The sequence below is a fragment of the Aythya fuligula genome, chromosome 5, assembly GCF_009819795.1.
Source record: "Aythya fuligula isolate bAytFul2 chromosome 5, bAytFul2.pri, whole genome shotgun sequence".
Classification (NCBI taxonomy): Eukaryota; Metazoa; Chordata; class Aves; order Anseriformes; family Anatidae; genus Aythya; species Aythya fuligula.
The window spans coordinates 10,291,668-10,312,323 of record NC_045563.1 but is presented as its reverse complement, the minus strand read 5'-3'; the positions used below and the strand labels follow the sequence as shown (position 1 = coordinate 10,312,323).

General features: G+C 37.7%; 1 protein-coding gene across 4 annotated transcripts in view; it reads right to left on the bottom strand.

The window, feature by feature from the left end:
- The window catches only part of PPP1R13B (protein phosphatase 1 regulatory subunit 13B), a 70,479-nt gene that overhangs the window by 4,509 nt on the left and 45,314 nt on the right, over window positions 1-20,656 (bottom strand). Inside the window, exons 5-14 of one of the 4 annotated variants that reach the window (XM_032188196.1) lie at window positions 12,861-12,962; window positions 11,708-11,882; window positions 11,153-11,349; window positions 9,659-9,823; window positions 8,731-8,911; window positions 6,800-6,955; window positions 4,371-4,540; window positions 3,018-3,519; window positions 1,768-2,537; window positions 58-195 (exon numbers count right to left, since the gene is read on the bottom strand). In XM_032188196.1, coding sequence (XP_032044087.1) covers window positions 58-195; window positions 1,768-2,537; window positions 3,018-3,519; window positions 4,371-4,540; window positions 6,800-6,955; window positions 8,731-8,911; window positions 9,659-9,823; window positions 11,153-11,349; window positions 11,708-11,882; window positions 12,861-12,962 — 2,556 coding nt within the window. The remainder of the gene's footprint in view (window positions 1-57; window positions 196-1,767; window positions 2,538-3,017; window positions 3,520-4,370; window positions 4,541-6,799; window positions 6,956-8,730; window positions 8,912-9,658; window positions 9,824-11,152; window positions 11,350-11,707; window positions 11,883-12,860; window positions 12,963-20,656) is intronic. The other 3 variants (XM_032188197.1, XM_032188198.1, XM_032188199.1) reach the window with 3 other exon arrangements.

The window sequence follows — 20,656 nt, the reverse complement described above, 5'->3', positions numbered from 1 at the left end:
CACTTTTGTTTTCTTTTTTTAATATTTGAAAGAGGTTGCATTTGCTTAGAAGCTCACCTCGTATATGATTCTTTGTACAAGATCAAATTCTCCCTCCAAGGAAGCATCTAGGAGAAGAGCCAATGGATTGAACTTCACCCGCAAACCATGGCCTGTTCTTTCCGAGTTAGGTTTCTTCAGGTTGGTACGTTTGGTCTGGGTGGAAGTGAAGGTTTAAAGCATTACTTCAGGTTGCAGAGGTGTTAAAAAACATTCATTACTTTTTATGCCGATGAGGAATTCCATTTGCCTTGGATGGCCGTAAGAACTATGCAAATACTTCTATTACAGTCTACTAATAGAATACTCAATACCTTACTGTAACCTACTCAGTTTAAAATGAGAAAGCATGCTAGAAGCTCCTACTTAAAGGTAACAAGTACAAGGGACAAAAGTATTAAGCCAAAGGTTTTTGAGCACCACAATCTTAGTTGTGTCTAATATGAGCTGAATACATCTCTGGCAGATGGTCTGAGACTGTGTCACTACTTTAGCTTAGACTAGAAAGCGTGACAATTAAACATGAGAATTGGTTTCTACTCAGGGGAATTTCTGCCTTAAATTAGTTAAATTGTCAGCTGTAGGTCAGTACCAAAAAGACTTGCTGTGAGAAAAAGTCCATAAGGCTATTTTATGTAACATTCTAGATGGTGTAATCAGAAGAAACATCCTCAAGATCCAAAGCACATTTAAATGTGTTTGAGAATATTCTGCATCATTCATGTCCTTGCCACTTTCCAGAAAAATAAAATCTACTATTAATTAGAGCTTTCCAGAATGTGTTTAGTCTGTATCATCACAAGGTCTGTTCTCATTTACGCCCGTTTAGCATGGCTATTTCGGTTTGGAAAATAAGCCTCCCAAGATATGAGTAATATCTGTTGCTAACATACTCCACTCTTCCAGAAGTATCCTGGTTCACTTGTCCTGGAAAATGCACACAAAAAGCCCTGTGCACACTGCAGTCAAATTGTAAGAGGAATGCAAGGTTTCTGCTAAAGAATCTATGATAACTCTAGGTGAGTCAAGAAGTAGAGATATGTTTTGAAATCAGTGTTAAATGAGTCATGTTAACAACTAAGAATAAAATTCGTTTTGCTCCCCACCTTCAATTCTCCATATGCTGTAGATTTTGGTATTGACAAAGGCAACTAGTGTTGAAAAGACTTTGGTGCTGGATGAGGACTTGGAAAGCAATTCAAATTGAGACAAATCCCTTAAACAAACATTTCTGCTAAAACAAGTCAGCTGTGTTTCTGTTAGTTTCGTCAGCCCTAGTCTCACCTCTCTCTACTGAGAGGGGGGAAAAGGAATGCATTTCTCCCAGAATAGCTTTTCAGCTTGTATGCAAATTAAAAATCTCCACTGCAATTCATAGGTTCATATAAACAGTTAGCTTTGTAGCCCTGGGGAAATGAAAAGTTATTTTTCATGATATCTCAGATACCACAGAGCTTCTACAACAATACTATATCCCAGATGAAGTTCTACATCCTAAATTACATACACAACCTCCTGTTGCCTGTGTCTTTTTTCCTTATTAAACAACTCCACTAGTAAAGAAGCTATTCCATCAGATTATTCCTTGGAGTCATTTTTTTTATATTACTATTTTAGTATCAAAACTCGTAATGCAAGCATACCATTTAACCTTAAGCGTAACTGGAAGAGGGTAAGCTTAACACACAGCTAATTCCGTAGTTCAAAATTTGTCTTTTAGTTACTTACTGGAGGAACTGGAGGAGGAAGAGCAGGTTGCAAAGGAACTTCATCTTCTACTGGAGAACTGACCTCAGGTGTGGGACTGGACGACTCTTCAGTAGAAGGAACTATAGCAACATTGTTGTTGTTGTCTTCAGTTGTCTCAGGTGTTTGATTTGTGGTTTCAGTGCTGATCAGTTCCTCAGTAGCAGGAGAAGGTAATTCATTATCGTTGGCATCTGATGAAGGAGGGGGTGGCTCATCAGGAACAGGAACTATAGGTTGCACGGAGATGGGTTCCTCAATATTGCCATTGGTACTGGCGTTACCGTTATCAACATCTGCTAAGATGCCTATGAAGTCCTGGGGATTGCTTGGCTGATAGAAAGGAGCACTTTCTATTCCTCCAGCAAGAGTATTAAAGCGCTGATACAACAATTTTTGTATATTTGGTCCACTTGGGCCTTCTGGTTCTGTGATAGAACTACGCTTCTTTAGCGGCCGAGGAGCATTGGCCAATTTTCTCCTCAGAGCTTCCAGGTCAGCATCGCTTTGATATCGCAGGGGTGAGTGCACGATAGGTGTGAGCTTTGTAGGACTGAGAGGACGAGGAATGTTTTCCACGTTGCTGTTTTCACTGGGTGGTGGAGCGTTTTCCAGCTCTTGATCTTTTTCAGAGACCTCAGTCTGAGGCTGAGATTGTGGCTGTGAAGGAGTCTGGGCAGGCAAAGAACCATGAAGGAATGGCAGCGGCGAGGGTGAAGTTGAACCAGATTGTAAGACAGGCTTTCCATAAACTGAAGGAAAAAACAATGGAAAACAGTGAAGAACTATTCTCAAATTATGTAATAAAATATTTGCAAATAAACCAGATGTCTTTGTTGCTACTTGTTTGACACTAGTACAGAAAATAATTATGTTGGAATCCATCAAAACAAAAATAAGTACTCACCTGTTGGCGATGGCAACCACCAACTCTCTATGCACAGTTTTTTTCAACTTACTTATAAAGCATAGATGGAGCATCCAGACTGTATTGTTCTATTCCTATCTTGTTTTAAATAAAAGGCAACTGAACGTATGCTTACTTATCACCCCCAAAAGAAATGGGATCATTCTGCTGCCATACTACAGACAAAAAAGCACACAAAACTTTTCTCACGGATTTAGAGAGGCTTATCAAACAAGATGTCATTTATATTGATACATAAACTAAGCCTAATGAATAGATTTTAATAGTCTATTTCAAATGACAAAAAAATTAACGTATATTCTACCTGCTTTTACTGACTTATTTAAGGTATTATATACAGCTTGCTGATAATTCTTTGGTGGTGTTGCTTGTTGAAGATACATTGAGTAGATGGAACTGGAGTTCACTGTCTGTGGCCCTTTTCTGGGAGACTGAGGTCTTGATCCTTTATCAGCTAGAAAAGGTCTGATGGCCACAGTTAAAGGCAGTTCTGGCCTGCCATCTCCTCCTGGGAACAAGGGGGGGCCAGAAGGCTGATACGTGGGGCTGGGAGGTACAGAAATCCGCTGCTGAATCTGCTGTGAAGAGCTGGGTTGATGCACGTTGCTTGGCGGCGGGAGTGGAACAGGTCTTTGCCGATTTGTTATACTCGTTCCGGGTCTGGGCAGGCTTCCATCCTTCCTTCTTTCTAGAGAATTTGTAGAACCTGTTCCTAAGGGAACCGGGCTTGGATAGGTCCCATAGTTTTGAGGTAACTGCTTGCTTACACCAGGAATTGTTGGTGGCACTTTCCCCAGGTCAAGGCCCTATGCAAGAACAAAAAAAAAGTGTAACACCTCATTAAATAAAATACTTGCAAGCAAGAATATTCTTCATTCAACAAAACAGACTAATGATGTGTGACAAGAAAGGAGTCAGTGTAAGTAATTTGTCTTCCTTAAACACTACACGATTCTACCTGAATTTACCACCAAGACCTACTGTTTAGAAGCATCTTCAGTTATAATACATTAATATGAATCCAGAACTACTTGAGTACTTTCAAAGCCTTAATGACCAGATCTAGGTTCTGGACCTCAGTATCTATTTGGTAATTGATAATGTATAATGTGATAGTAGTGACAGTTTACCAAAACAATTTAAAGACAAGGCCATTATTCTTTAAAGATTATAGTGTTAAAGAATTCATGAAGTACAAGAACAACAGTGCAGACAGACACCACCAGTGGACTCACTGGAGGATGGATTTATTTTTTTTTCTTTTTTTTTTTCCCAAGAGAAAGAGCATGTTGAGAAGTGGTAATTTGCACCAAGGAAAAACAGTAACAAAGATGTGAATTGGAAAAATAGGAAGGTGGGGAAGAGGATTAGGACAAACAAATGGGGAGAAAAGGGGAAACCGGATATGTGAAAGAACAGAACGTTCTATCAACAAACTACTTAGGCTGAAAAAAAAATCCATCAATTGTAATCTGCTAAGAATACAAAGGAAAAGGGGGGAAGGGATACAAAGGTAATTTCACTTGTGACATTTTAAATACTTATAAGCAGAGAAATAAAAAAAAGTGTAGATATCTGAAGCAAGTTTGGCTGTGGCAGCCAAAGGTTCATAATTTCAGCAAAACAGATCTAAAAATGCACCGCAGAGTAAACCCACCAGCTTATCAGTACTTCCTAATACTGAAGTTGGCAAAGGTTGGCTGGATATAGTTCCTTGTTTTAAAGCAGTGTCCATGCTCGATTCTTTCCAGTCTGTGTTGGAGATCTGAGGGGGTTTTACCACAGGGGCTGAGCTCTGCTTAAGTAATGGCCAATTTCCATCATTAGCTTGAAAACAGATGAAAACACTATTTAAAATAATCCATACCACCATTGTAAACAAGCAATAACAACACGCGAAATGGAACAGGTTAGATTACAACAGGATTAAGTTGATTCCAGAAATCAGATGAAGTGCTATGTTTGATTCAGAAATCAATACCCAAAGCCCAATCACTGTATATATAACATGCTGTTTGTTAGCCTTTGACATTTGAATTGTACCACAAATTCCTATAGAAAAAAGATTGTTAAAATTTTGCTTTGAGTGTTGCACATTTTACTATTAAAAGGCAAAGTTAAGTTCAGAGAAGTCTTTACAGAAACACTTAAGCGTATTTCCTTTGGTACTCTCCAGGAACACTGTCAAATTATGACACACGTTAAATCTACGTCTCCATGTGGACTTATTCCAAATTTAACCTATTGTTAGTGGGCTCATTGACTCATAACAGGAAGTAAAACTCATTTTAAGAATGTGGTAGAACAAAAGCCTGCATTCCTTTACTGGATGTGGCTCCTAACTTACCTTTTGTTTTTTCCTCTACATACTCACCTGATCAGCATTGCCTCAGAGATTTAATTTTAAAGAAACATATAAGGTCAGCTGACAACAAGAAGTCACAGTGCCAAAATACAAGTCCTGGACTTTTATCTTCATTGCATGAAAAAAAATCATGCACAGCTGCATGTAAACTGCAGCAACAAATCCTTAACAAATCCTAGATGCTTTGATACATTACTTTATTAACTGCAACAGACTATTTACTTTCTGTTCCCCAAGTGAGAGAGTTTAAATCATTTTATAATTAGATCTGGCTTACAGTAACTCTGCAGATCCTTGGCTAGATTCTAGGGCTTAAATCTGCTTTTGACAGATCAAACTTTAGATGTCTCTAGAGTGACCAGAGATCATTTCTCCTTCCCTATCGCCTGCAGTTAACTTAGTGGAGCATTTAAAGATGACATGTAACACTTTACTAGGCCAGGGCAACTAAGTGGGGGGAGGAGATTAACTGAGATTTCTGGACCCCATAGTAAACTCATAGCAAAAGCCTATAGTAAAAAAAATAAAATCAAATTACAACCAGGCAATGTTTCCTGTTCCGTTTCACTCTTAAGCCCCTAGAAAATAGAATCAGCAAGACTATTTATAGGATTTCATGCCATCCTCTGTCTAGTATAGATGACAGTCTAAGAACAAGGTGCATAAAATATTTTAATTACATTGAATTTAACTTCCCCACTACTTTCTACACGAGCCTCATCCTTTTTAAATCCAGACCCTCTCTCCTCTTCACTTCTGTTTCATTCTGCTTCTGTAACAGAGTGTAACCGCTCCCATCTTCACGTCCTTCATGTGACAGTCTGGCAGACTGGCAACTGTCACGCACTTTGTATGAGCACACCTTTCATGTACTGTCACAACCCAAGGTGGATCTCATGCACTTAACTAAGCTGCTGTTGTGATCCCCAACTGCATGGTATGGCACCAGGTGCTCACAGGAGGCAACCACGCAGCATCTCCCTTCTGCCTTTGGTTTGACTCTCAGCCACCCCACAGCCACTTCAACCAGCTGGATTCATTTTCTCTTCCAAATGTACCCTCTTGTCTACCTGCCTGTAAGACTACCCAACACCCAGTGCATTTCAACTCCCACCAACCAGATTTGTATTTACATAAATAAGACAGTGACATAGACACACAAGTTCCTGTGTATTTTCTCTGATTTTACCTAAAGATTATTGTAGGTCTGGATCCATGATACTTGCTACAGCAACTGAGGTATAAGCCAAGTATAGCATTTTTGTCCTGCTGAAATCAGCAAGATTCTTGCTATTGACCTGGACAAGGTGAGCTTTTATCCCACCTCTGGGGCCAGTGCAAAACAGAAACTCTCAAACTTTCACACAAAATAACTCAAGCTAAATGTGTATATATACATCTATCTGCTCCGAGATAGACTAGAACATCTTTTGGTGCTTACCACAAATTTTCTAATAATAATTCTCATTTTTTTTTCAATGAAGAAAATTCATCCCTAGAATGCTATTGCAATACTCTAAGGATGAATTTGCCACAAATCCATTTACTTCAAATGTGAAAAGCAACTTCTGAACAATTTTACATCTCAACAGCATCTACTACATACCAGCCCACAACACAAGTTCTAAAGATGCTGTTTAATATGCATCTGTATGCAAGAGCTCAGATGACCATATTAAAAACTGAGTTCTTAGCTAGCCAAGTATCTTCTACGGACTCACAGTGCTGGGTGTCAAATAGAGTAGGTGCCAGACGGATGACATTGTGAACAGCAGACTGAAGAGAAGTGGGAGGTGACAGAATAGGATCCGCTATTATGTCTAAATCAGAAACCTTCCAGGTGTCTGGAGATTTTTTCACACACCCCCAGTCTGTTTCTATCGGACACACCAAGGCAGATCCAGTTACACAGAAAAAGAAAGAAAAAAAAAAGTAGTGGAAAAATTAAAACAATGACAATGGAGAAATTAGAACAGGAACACACAGATAATGAGAAACAAAAGCATGACAGTTGAAAAAAAATCCCATTTTTATTTCTTCCAGGGAGCATATAAAATTCTCCTAAAATAAATCTATCTTACTGGACTTCTTTCAAGTATGTTCAAAGTAATAAATACAAAGTCAGTCCTAAGGTAGAATAAGTACTTTTATAAAAATCAAAGAGCTCTCATTCGTAGATCTTAAAACCTTGTGAGGTCAGTCCAGAAGTATGGATGTGTTTCTAGTAACGTTAAGACTTATAAAACAGTGAATTATTTCTGGTTTGTGAACTTAAAAGTTATGAACTGTCCCATACATTGGAGAAGAATTCACATATCCAAATCCAAAACTGCTGCAAATCTGTCTTTTCACCTCACAATTAAATCCTTCCATACTCTTAATTTTTTCAATAAAAGCAGTGATTGGGTTTCTATAGCCTTTGAATCAAACTAAAGATATTGTTAGATCACTAATATCATTGGAAAATGTGAAGATTTTTGTTTGTTTGTTTGTTTAAAGTTCTGTTGTTGTTTATGTTCACTTCCTGACTTTGGGATTTTTGGGGTTCCTGTTGTTCTTTCCTACAGACTTAGGGAGGTTCTGATAGTCTTTCCTTCAATCTTTTCCTCCCTGTTTGGAAGCATCTTGCAAGCTTTGTTGGCGTATCCAGTTTTAAGTATTGGAATGCATGTGAATATTGCAGAAGCTTTGGTCTAGCAGTCTCATCTCTTATCTCATTTCTAGGTCTCTCCCAGAAGATCGTGCTAAATCAAGTCCTGTGATTAGATTGATTGGACTGTGCATTTTTTATTTTTATTATGTATATTTATTTGTATTTATAAATCAATATTTATTTGTATTATGCATGTTAAGCTAGCCACTTATTAAGAACTCTGATTTTGCTAAGATGTGAGCACACAAGGGAGCTGCACCAAAATGAAAACTTAATGCACAAGTGTCATGACTTGCTTCTGTTAGTCTCCAATGTAAATTTAAAAAAGTGTCTTCTATTTTACAATACAGATAGAATTATTAATTTTGGGAAACATGGGAATCAATTTCAGTTATGCAGAATACTCTAGAGGGGCAGCTCCTTCACTAATGAAGGCAGACAGAAGTAAACACCATCAATGCTAAGGTTATGCCACTTTAGAAATGCTTTAAGAACCACAAATACTCATCTCTCTGTAGGAGCAAAAGCTTCCCATAGTTTTATTGCATTCTCCTACTTAGTCTCCTTCTGGGAAGTAGTATTATTTTTACTAGTTCACTAGTTTTGGTTTGCTGTGCATATACTATGAATAGTTGTTTATAATATTTTTTGCCACCAAGTTGATTTCATTATGATATTCAAACATACAAACTAATTCAAAAGCTATTAAGACAGAACAGTTAATTCACAAAATCTGTAAAGGAACATGTAATCCTTTTAGTGTTTTACCACCTAGTAAAATCACAAAGAAAACATACTCTACCTTCTGAGAAAAACTCACGGGAAAGAGGTGAAAATGGCTCATACCAAGCAAGTACTGTCCAGTGAACTTGAACACATCTAAACATGCCTTTTCTGCTACAGAAATTATCTCAACACAGGATCTCTTACAATTACTCCCTTTCTTATTACTCCTTTCCAAATAATATATATTAACGATCATCACACTTAGGTGCTTACCAGATTTTGATCTCCCGTGTGTTGAGCTAGAAGCAATGGTGAGAGACTGTGGTTTAACTGGATCTACTGGTACAGCGTAAGTGCCAGCACTTGGAACTTGGATGTAAGGTCCTACAGCTGCCACCCGTCCTGAAGCACTCAAAGATGATTGGGGTGATGAAGTTCCATTAATACGATTCAACTAAAAATCAGACAAATTGAAACGTGAATTTCCATTTAATCTAGGCATTTGTGCGTGAAAAGGAGGTCTGAATTTAATTATCTGGAACCATGCACTGTAGCTAATTCACTTTAATAAATTACTCCATGTTATGCAAAAAAAAAAAATAAAGAACTAGGAAGACAATTTTTTTTCCTTAAAACTAACACCTCAAAAATTAAATTTCTCAGCCACAGCACATACTTTTCATGAAGAAAACTTTTACTGCTAAAGGTCTCTTTTCAATGTACCTTTTGTATAAATGAATAAATTTATGTATTGAAATCAACACCTCCAGCTAGGAATACACAGGGGAATCCATAAGTGATGTCTCTAGTCCTCAGACAAAATGTCTACTGATTTCTAGTCAAAGTCCCAGACAACTATCTGCTAATTTTATCAGACCCTTTATTACATTTTTATCATTTTTTCTGTTCCAGGGAAAAACAAAGACAAACAAAAAACCTACCTTTTTGATGCCTTTATGCTCTAAAAAACAGCCCATAATGAAACTTCCTACAAATATGGCGTGTACAACACGCACACAAAAAAGCAGCAGTTTTCTCTTATCTATGGAAAAACTTAAAACTATGTTAAGAAGTTTACTACTTCTATAATGGGCTCTTTACATGTAACTGTACTACTCAGCTGGGAATAGAGTGACATTCTATGTAGAATTAATAGGCTGCTGATAAACTAAAGTGTGGCCCTTTGAATAGTTTATCTTACAGGAATGTTTTCTTTTTGACGTGCCTCAACTTTTTTCTTGTATAGTCGTTCACGCAGCTCATTGATTCGCTTGTCCATCATGGCCACCTCCATATTACGTTTGTTTAACAGTTCTTTCTGCTGCTGAAGCTTGGAGTTCTGCTCCTGATTAAGCCTGTTCCGAATCTGAAAGGAGAAAAAAAAACATTAAAAAACAGCACTTGTTAGGACAGTTACTTCATTTTGTCTTTGTCAAGGTTGTTTTTAACATGTTGTTAAAAAAAATAAAATATGATGCAACATGGATCAGCCATGTTCTGACATCTGATTGTATGCTTCCACAAAGCCTGTCAAATTACCATGAACAACTAACTGTTATAAAGAAAACATTAGGACATGCTATCTTTTGCCAAGCTATTGGATACCTCGTAAGCATGTAGCATGCATCCCATTTATACCAACTGGATTAAAGAATTAGGCAAAAACACATTTCATAAAGCAGTTCCAAAATGAAATATTAAGTCCTAGAAAACACTTGTTAAAAGTTACATTTAACCACAATGGAAGTTTGAATATCATGGAAACTAAAAACAAGTGATATCAAACTTGTACAAGAAATTATGCTCTTAATTCTGTTTCCAGTTCCACACAAGTTCTTGATGCCTGGAAGAGAAGTTAACTGAACTGCTAGCACCCGGTCTGGATACCAGTTTTTCTCTCTGCATGGGGATTAAACTGAAGCCTTCACAGCAGGTTTCCAGTAAATAAGGAGACTGATTACCTTTATAGTTTAAATCAACTATGACATCCTGACACATTAAGTATTCTTAAGTATACTGTAAATTTTAAACAAAAACTGGACAAAATTCCAATGTGAATGGAATAGTTAATTATTGATGTGAAAGCTACTCTTCAGATGTACCAATATTTTTGGATAAAGATGTAAGATAGTGGTACAGTGAATAACATACGAATATAGTGTAGCTACATTAGTGTGCTGTATAGCATACTGAATAGTGCAGTGAATATAGCTCAGCTTACAATTTTGATTATTTTCTTAAAATGATACTTCCTATGTGTTTCTGTTTATTTACATTCTCCTTATAGCTATATTTTCACAATATATTTTTAAATTACTCTTATTTGCTGCCCAGTCACGTCTCCAAGCTAAGACAAAATCTAAGGGAATGTGCTATATCCAGTTCTTTGCAAATCAGAAAGGCACTGAAATGAAAATTGCTTTTGGAGAGAGATTACAAGTACTTTGTGCACATTCAGTATCTTCCATACTGCTCAGAAATGCCCTTCAGAACACTTTCACACTTTGCCCCATTATATGTATGAGCAACAACAGAAATAGTTTTGAAAGCTAATGAAATCCTGTTTTAAGAGGACGCTTGCATTGACATCCTGATATTTCAATTTTATCAGATCACAGAACAAAGTGTCCACCCATAAAGGCAGTAATATGACTTATTTCAACTGTCATTTAAACTGTATTTCTCAATATTTTACCTGTAGCTCCTGATACAATTTTTTTAATTCTACTGCTGCAGGTCCTGTTACTTGTCCATTGTAAGACTGAAACCCATTCAGCTTCCCCTTCCGTAAGTCTTCCAGTTGCTGAGTAAGTTGATCCACTTTTAATACTGCAGCCTGTAGCTCCTGCTGCTTCTCCTGGAACATGGCACTTATATGCTCAATTTCAGTTGCTAAAATTAACAAGATAACAATAATAAACAAGTGCAGAAGATACTGATAATTTTTAATTCTACGGGTATTGCTAAGAACAACATACTGGTTTTAAACCTGGTGTATTCATACACATAATAAACTACTTATAATGCATCAGGAATTGTTAACATTTACAACAGATACTCTAATTACTTATGACTTTATAAAAATAGATAATAAATTACATCATGTATAAGTTTCCTAGAAATTTCTGGCAACCGTTGTATGACAAATAAATGTTCTATGTGAAATCCTGTTACAGTGTACGACATTATTTGCCAGATATACAGTGAACAGCAAATAAAATCGAATAGTATACTTAGAAATCCCACATACACAGATTGCCATTCATGATCTTGCTATAATCCACTTGTCCTCTCATGGCACGGATTTTTTTCAACTTTGTCTCCTGGGTTTCAACACGTTCTTTAAGTTTTTGAAGCTTTTCACTCTCTGAAACAGACTGCTGCTGACGACGTTCTTGCTGCTTCAGGTAACGCAAACGTTGTTCCTAACAAAATAAAAGACAAAAGGTACTTGTTACCCTTGTATTTAGTAAAGCCTATCTCTATGATCACTGGTTTTTGGTTTTGTTTGGTTTGGGGTTTGTTTAAGCTTATTTTCCCAGCAATCAGAAAAACTTGTATCTAGTTAAAACATACATTTGTCCTCCTGAGGAAAAACAATACCTCTTTAAAATAAGTTTGTTAAATTTATGGTAAGAAATTCAAAATTTTAGACCAAACATCAATTTTGCAGATTTGTGAAACTATGTATTGCTTGAAGAATCAAGCCTATCAGTGAAACCTTCCTTCTGGCATTTGGCTTCTGCTGCTATTAATACTTTTCCTACCATTGCAAAATGAACTTCCAACACTGCGATCAAGCTTCTCAGTGAACACCAAGCACTCCCAACAGAACATTTACACAAGCTGGCCTACTAGAAGATAATGTTCCAGTACTTAATGACAGTCCTCCTGGTGGACACAGTGAAAATATTTACTTTTTCTATGTTTTTTCCACCAAAAAAAAGAGAATTGTTAGGTTTATTGCTTGTAAAGACACTGTGCCATACTCCAAGCATCCCATGTGTACTGTATTTTATAACACCAAGAACAAAGTCAAAAACATTAAACCCACTCTGTTTAGATTGTCACACCTCAGACTTCAGAAATATAATACATGAATATATTTGAAATGGGCACATTCTCATCTCACATCACTGTTACTATATCGAAGTGAATGAGCGAGTATATATGAATATAGAGTCGTGGGTGGTCTATTACAGATAACAAAGTGGGCTTCACAAAAGAGAAAAAAACTAGCGATGTTTTTATAAAGACACACAACTGTTGCTTCTTTAACCACTTAAGCTTATTTAAAGTGACTTGGGTGCATTGATCTGTACCCCCAAAACCCACATTTGCACACACTGACAGAAATCTGTATTTATTACAATCCCTATATTTTGTTTGCTGCTAATTATTACCTTAGCAACCAACATTTGCTGCTGATTTTCAATCTGCTGCTGTTGTCGGGCTGCCATGTCTTGAAGTTCAGAGAGAGTGAGCTCAACACGTGGATTCCCAACCTGTAGATCACAAAACATTACATCAACGTGGTGATGTACACGGAATGCTCTGATGTTAGAAACTAAATTCCCACTTGTCAGAGGAAGGCTAACACTCCCTCCCCAGTCCTTAGAAGAAGAAAAATGATGGATAGCTGTTAGAGAGGAAGGAAGACCAAAGTATAAAGAAAGGACACAGTTCACACACATACCAGCGACAGAAAAAGCAAGAAGGGGAAAAGCAGATGAAAGAGAGGAACACTAAGAGACAAAACAAAGAGGAGAAAAGAGACCTCATGCTACATTTAAATTTGCTTTCTTAAGATGTTCTGTAGAATTGGCATCCACTGCTGATATAACACACACAATAGTAGACATGCAAGCAGGAATATTAAGCAGGAACTGGAAGCTGAAGCTTCTTCCCTTTGCTAACACTTTCAGTGTAGGTACCTTGGCAGCTTGAATTAACAGTACGAGGGGGAATGCGCTAAAGTTGTACCAGGGGAGGTTTAGGCTGGATATTAGGAAGAACTTTTTCACTGGGAGGGTTGTTAGGCATCGGAATGGGCTGCCCAAGGAAGCAGTGGAGTCACCATCCCCAGAGGTCTTTAAAAGATGTTTAGATGTAGAGCTCAGTGATAACAGTTTAGTAGAAGACTTATTGGCGTTAGGTCAGAGGCTCAACTCAGTGATCTTGGAGGTCTCCTCCAACCTAGATGATTCTGTTGTTTAGCATTATTTACGTTGTGCAGGACAAGTACACACGAGAACCCTTAAAAGAGGTTGTCACTAAGCTCACATACCAAGACTGTGAAATGTCACAGAATCCCAATGGTTTGGAAGGGACCTTAAAGCCCACCCATTCCAACCCCCTGCCGTGGGCAGGGACACCTCCCACCAGATCAGGTTGTCTAAAGCCCCATCCAGCTTGGCCTTGGGCACTTCCAGGGATGGGGCAGCCATAGCTTCTCTGGGCAGACTGAAGCATTTAAGATCAGAACCTGTGAAAAACAGTCTGTGCAAAGTGAAGTGGAGTAAAGGTGATCCACTTTGGATAATTAATTAGCCATTACTGTGCAAGCTCTGAATGAAGAGAAGACCCCCAACCCCAAATCCACCTCTATCAAAGTGAAGAACCAGTGCCATATGGAGAAGCTTTCTCCCCTCCCTCCAGAAAAAAAAAAAAAAAAAAAAAGACAAAACAAAACTCTGTATTGCCTTTATTTAAAGATGTCAGGATTTATTTTTATTTAGCTGCTGATTTCAGTTCGACAGACTGAGCAGAATGGCAATAATCCTAGACAAGAAATGTTGCTGGAAGCACCGCAGGAAGATTTCAGATAAAAGTTGTTCCACACAGGGCTTGCTGTTCTACTTTGGGGTCAGCGAAATGTAGACGAGCATTTAGAGATCTTTGGGGTTTAAAAAAAAAAAGGAAAGAAATCTTTATTATCAATGACACCTCTTCTGTTACCAAAGCAAGCTTTGGAGAAAGACAAAAATCATGGGGGGAAAAAAGCTAGATGAAGATTTAACACTGGCAAATCGGAACTCTGGTGGAGTAGCAAAGACAGCTTTGTTTAGAGGTCAACCACACAGCAATAGATCACAAGGGATGAAGAAAAAGGGTGAAGGAGGTGACAGTCCAGTGTGTGTGCTACAGGCCTGCATTATTCCATGGCAATGGTGGTGCAGGTAACGGCGCTGCAGTATTAGTAACTGTGCCCCCGCTGCTCAACCAGTGGGGCACCGGACCTATGGAACAATTTCTCCAAATTTCTTCTTATCAGTGCTTTATTGTAATAGTACTGCTACAGCAACAGCCTATTTGGGGCTTTAATACAGTCTTTTCCCCTTTTCTATAAACAGACTTTATACATATACAATACACACAAAAAGCTTTAGCACAGCTAAAAAGAGATGGGAATTCTACGCTAAGGCTGGCAAATACAGAGATGGCAAAGAATCCCATTATTTAAAAGCTTAATGGTAGGAACAAGAAGGGCAGCTAACAATTGCTATAAAAATAGTAATCTTTGGTCTAAATTGTAAGTGTTTAAGGCCTTGTACTGAATAACTCATAGACAGGAGTGGGGTTTTGTCACCCTTTTTGCATTTCAAAACTAACACATTTACAGAAGTCAGGGTACAGAGGCAATTATGAAAATTATTTAAAATTTATACAATTCTGTGACAATCTGTGTGTATTGTGTGTTTCCAAAGATGAATATCCTGTTTCAGTATGTTCATAGTTTTGCCACCAAAAATAAGTAATTTAAATCACTACATTAAATTACTTCAATTCAACCCTTTTTTCCCTGCTATGCAATCACAGGAAAGACTGCAGTTTAACAAGACAAATTCCAGAAGCTGACACTTGCAAATACCTGCTTTGCTACTCAAGGGAAGACAGAAAGAAGGAAATAGGAAAAAAAAAGCCACAGGCTTTGGATTGCACATTTTTTTCCTGAAAGAGAATACCAGCCTTTGAAAAATTATGCCCCAAAGCTGAAAGTTCACAGCAGTCCAACATTTGTTGGAAGGTATTTTAAACGTAATTCAGTCAGGTGATGGATCAACACAAAAGCCAGACTACCACACTGCAATACTTGAATAAACAATGGAGTATCTTCACCAAACTACATGACAATTACTATTAGTAAGCCACGCTGAAATTACGTGATTTCCTATACCCCTCACAGTACATCACTGCTGAAAAAGCAAAAAGAATTAAAAGTTTTGGATATACTGAGAATAGAGGTGTGTTGAATGAGTGCTTACAAAGTAGAATGTAGTCTAAAAGTTTTATAGATTAGGAAAAAAATTAAAAATCCCACTAAACACATTCCCCACACCAATCAAGGAAGTACCAGATTTTAAATCAGATCAAACCTGATCCCAGAGGAAACCTGCTCTACTTTTCTGGACCCACTCCAGTGACTTCCAACACAGTTCTGTAGTGATCCCATCTGACAAGATCCCCTACAATGCCTGTGCTCCACTCTAGGCAAAGTAAAATTCTCCTCTAAAATATTGTTGACACCAAGTATTTCAGCCACTCTGAGTGTCTTGTTTCATATTCCTACAAATTGCTCAAATATCATTTCTCCAACCAATGCATAATATGGAACTGATTCTTTAAGCTTCAGTCAGGAAAGGAAAATATTTGTTTTAAAATAGATTGCCTTTTTTTTTTTGTACACTTGAGCTCCAATTAGTGTTTCATGTTTCTCCATGTAATTATTGAATACATCTCAAGATCAGTCACTAAAACAAGCCAGATTGGGAACGCTAACTTTTAAAAGTTGTTGTATCTTAAATGTACAATATAGACATGTCAGACTAAAATTTCATTATAGAGAGTTATTGTCCTTCTTTGAAGATTTTCTGTATAATAGATTATGGAGCAGAATTTTAATTCTTACTGGAAATTACAAACCCTCTTAATAGTCATCAGTAATTAAAATTATTTTTGGTGCAGAGGTCAGTCAAAAAAATTATGTATTTATGTACAGATACAGCTGTATAGAGTAGTGGAACTGAAACAAAAGGTAAAAACCATCCAAAGCACAGATTTTTCTATTTCAAATCTGCTAGTGAACACAGTAATTAAAAAAAGACTGAACTTAATAGTGTGTATTTATTTATTTATTTTTAACTAGCATGACTTATGATAGATGATTTCTTCACAACATTCTTTAATAAGGCCAAACAACTTGTGTGTACTTGTGCTGCTCCCAGGAGGTGTTCTGGCTCTGCTGACTTCTTTGGCATGGTTTTCCATCAGAAGAACCTAAATCTCTGACTCTGTAGGGAAGTATTAAGAGGGACTCAGAACAGTTTGAAGTCTACCCTCTGGATCGCTGATTTTAAAAAGTCAAAATAAGGGAAAAAGCAGTAGTGTTTTTCCAATACACATATGCTCTGTTTCAAAAACAGTCGGAAACAAGTTTTAACCTATGAAAGTTATTCCCAATGCTTCTTCTCCTTTCTACTTTGATGATCAGTTTAAGTTTACACTGACAACTCATTCTATTTCTAGTAATACTTTTCAGTCTAACGCTGTCCAAGAAATACATGGTTTACATTGCTAAGAAATCTTGTTAAAATATACACCCAGACTCTAGTTGTAGTAAGCCTACAGGGGTTATGCATTTTTCAAGGTAAGCAAGCCATCTTACCTTGTAAAAATTACAGATTTCCTAAGTGAAAACTGTAACCCACAGTACACAATGACTATAAGAACCCAGTTTGTAAAAACACCAGTTACAAGAAATAGTTTGACCCAAAAGCTCAGAATTTTCACTACTTTAAATAAGCATATTTGAAAGTGTATCTTACAATGCCTGAAAAAGGTACTGCAACATTTTGCATTATGTGAAATAAAAAGAATTGTGAGATGAATAAATATTAGCTTCTCCTTAAAGCTATTAACTTCAGTAAAATATTCCATTTACAAAGTGCAATGTCTAGAAAATTTTTATATAGGGAAAAGCATTGAGAACACAGGAAAACAGTTATAATTAGCCATTCTTATAAATGCCCCATGAGAAATGTCTTCACGTTTACCTCACTGAATACCAATGTATGACCTTTCCACTTAAAATAACTACATTATACCTAGGAAAGAAAAGAAGAATCTGAAGAAACAAAGTTTTAAACCTGTAGCTTCACTCGCAGTTTGCTCTTTTTCATCCACATGGCAAAAGCAGCACACTGACCAAGCAGAATTCCTCTTCAACATTAAGTCAGGTATTTTCAGAAAGACTGTTGCTGATTTTATGCCTCCACAACAGGACAGCAGCATTTTTGACAAAGCCTGGAAATTAGTGAATCTTTCTCTTGCAGAGATCTAGTTGAATCCATTTGCTTAGAGCATTTTGTATTAGTTGAGTTGGCTCGTAATAATCTGTATGCAAATACCACCACTGGAAGAAGTCCGTCTCAGTCCTTCTTCAGAACCTCGTGCTATGCAAGGCAAATGGATCAGGGTATGTGCTCAGTTCTTTAATGAGGTTGTTGGTTTCCCTGTTTCTTAAGTTTGTACAGTTAATAACCAGTATGAACGATTTCATACATGAAGTGACTCACCTTTCATAACAAACACGAGCCTATTACATTTAAGGTCTAGACCTCCTCCTCTCTCCTGCAGAGAAAGAAACCTACCTCCCACAGAACTGCCTCCTAAAGGAGGTACCAAAAAAGCCACTACAAATATCTACTCCTCCAGATTCCGCAGATTCATTTGCTACATGGTGATACATCAAAGGAGACAATTTTGCTGAATTGTAAATTTCTTTTCATTGATTCACAGAAGCATTTACACACAGAGATGAACTCCTAAATAAAATCACACTGAACACACACTGCATATTAGGCACTGAGGAATTATTACAGATGTTTCATACAAAAATACTTTACTCTTATATTCCCTAATTTCTTAAAATTTACAAGAATTTCTAAGAGAATTGTATTTATTTTGTCTAGCATGCCACTTTAAAAGGTCATGATGAGAATTTGTAATGAACTGCATTTTCAGCTTCTGCCATTAGCCTCCTACTAGAGACTGGTATTTTACCATTTGATGATTAATATTTTTGGGACAGGTGAGATGAATGGTACAGCAGTAATTAAATAGTTTGGAAACCAGTTTACAAGCAGCCTCAGAGCAAGTCATACCTTAGATATTTAATTAAGAGGGAGAACCTCCTTTAATAATGAATTCTGCGCATTAGCCTTGTCACTCAAAGTTCGTCTTCTTGATCCTCCTTCATTTCTGTCCTCACACTATGCTGCTCTATCGTCACAAACTCCTCAGTCTCTCTTTACTCAGTCCACGTGCTTCTGAGCTATTATGAAATGGTTTACTCACTGACAACCCGCAACAGTAAAGGAAAAACTGCATCTGCACTCAATTTAGTTCCTTGACAAGCAGAAGGTATTGTAGTCAAACATTTAAGCCACAAGGGCAGATTCCAATTGGTTCTGTGTTTTTACTCCCATTGGAAAGTTATTTTTGAAGAGGAATCTAATCATGGCAATATTAAAATCAAAAAGCCAGGAGACAGAACTTCAAAATAGATTATTTTTAAGAGATGATAATGAGGATGTGATTTGATTTTATGGATCAGGCAGTAAGGCAGAGAAATAGACAAAGATACTTTGATTTTCTAAGTTTGCATTAGGAAGAACAGAAAGCTACTTTGAAAATAAAACATCTACCACACCCACACCTGAGCCTGCTATGATTTCAGAAATACCAGCTTTAAGGGAAAACAACAACTGTCTAAAAGCTTCACAGACCACCTCAATGACTGGCAATATCACGTTTAGGCTTGGCAACACCTAACCACTCAAAAAATAGCCAGCGTAAACCGTAATTCAGTCAATTCGTTGAAAAAGAAAACCAGAACAGACCAAGAATTTATCAACCACTTCCTGTACAGTGTCTCCTCAGATCTCTTCCTAGGTTTGCAAGAACCACCACGTCATTAACTTCCCTTATCTACTCCTTCCCTCTTCTTCAGATAGGTGTTCACACCCATCACCCACACAATTCAGCTCTGTTCCCAAAGCTCTGCACTAGAAAGTTTAGGTTCAGATACCTCAAGCCTCCTGAAACTAGCCGAGCTCCACCCTCTCCTACGTGTATTCCTGTGCCATGAATCACGTACTTGAACTTTCTCACGTTTTCTAGCCTTTTTCCTATCATCACCTCTACACTTACTCCCTAATTTACTACTTCTTTTAGTACTTAAGTCTATCCTTCTCCTTGTTTTTAACACTTCCCATGGTCAGAGATAATTCTGAGGTTAAATCTCTATTTGCCAATTAGCCAGCATGACCTAGATAAAATGTAATCAAGCAGTGAGCAGGCAGGTGAGACAGTCTGCATCCTAGCTTGGACACCAGGATGGCTGCTTCTGATGCTGGCTGTCAAAAGGGCTGCCCACAAGTCTTCTGCTCGTATCCCTCTACTTCTTAACCACCAATTACTTCACTGAGAAGCCAATACAGAGCAGATACCAGAGCAGATACTGGAGATAATGCACCACATACTATGGTGCGTTAAAACCGAGCCACAAGCTAGCTACACTTTGAGTGCTTTATAGCACAGGGCAGGCTGCCTCTCTAGAATTCTAGCAGAGGTAAGGGACATTGTGGCCAAATGGGATGTTGAGATAAATAAAACAAAATCCCCCACAAAACAAACACAAGCCGTCCCTTAAGAGTTCTCCGCACACACACACACTCCACTCTCTCCCCAAAAGGTCTCTTACGGGAAAAATAATCATACCCCCTACCAGAATAAACATGAAAAAAAATCTTCATCAAGGTTAGGACAACAGCAGCATATCAAAAAGGTGGAAGTTTCCCCCATGTGGAGGAAGCAAATTTTTTTTCCAGCAGTAAGACATGCAGCTGTACCATGTCAAAAAGAAGTCACTATCTTCACCAGCATGATAGGGAAGATGGTGAAGGCCAGAAAGGTACCACAAACTGCTCCTGAGAAACCTTAAAACACCTACACAGAAATGCAAAACAATGTAAAGGCTCTCTTTTAGGAGCACTTACAGAAAGACTCAGCTCTCTATAATCTGTAGCAGTTTTAGGTAGTTCTCCCTTCCCAGGACAAAACCAAACCTTCCTCAAGACCAAGAATTTACCTTTGTAAGGCCGCCAACCCCATGCAGCTTTGTCACAGACACAGAACT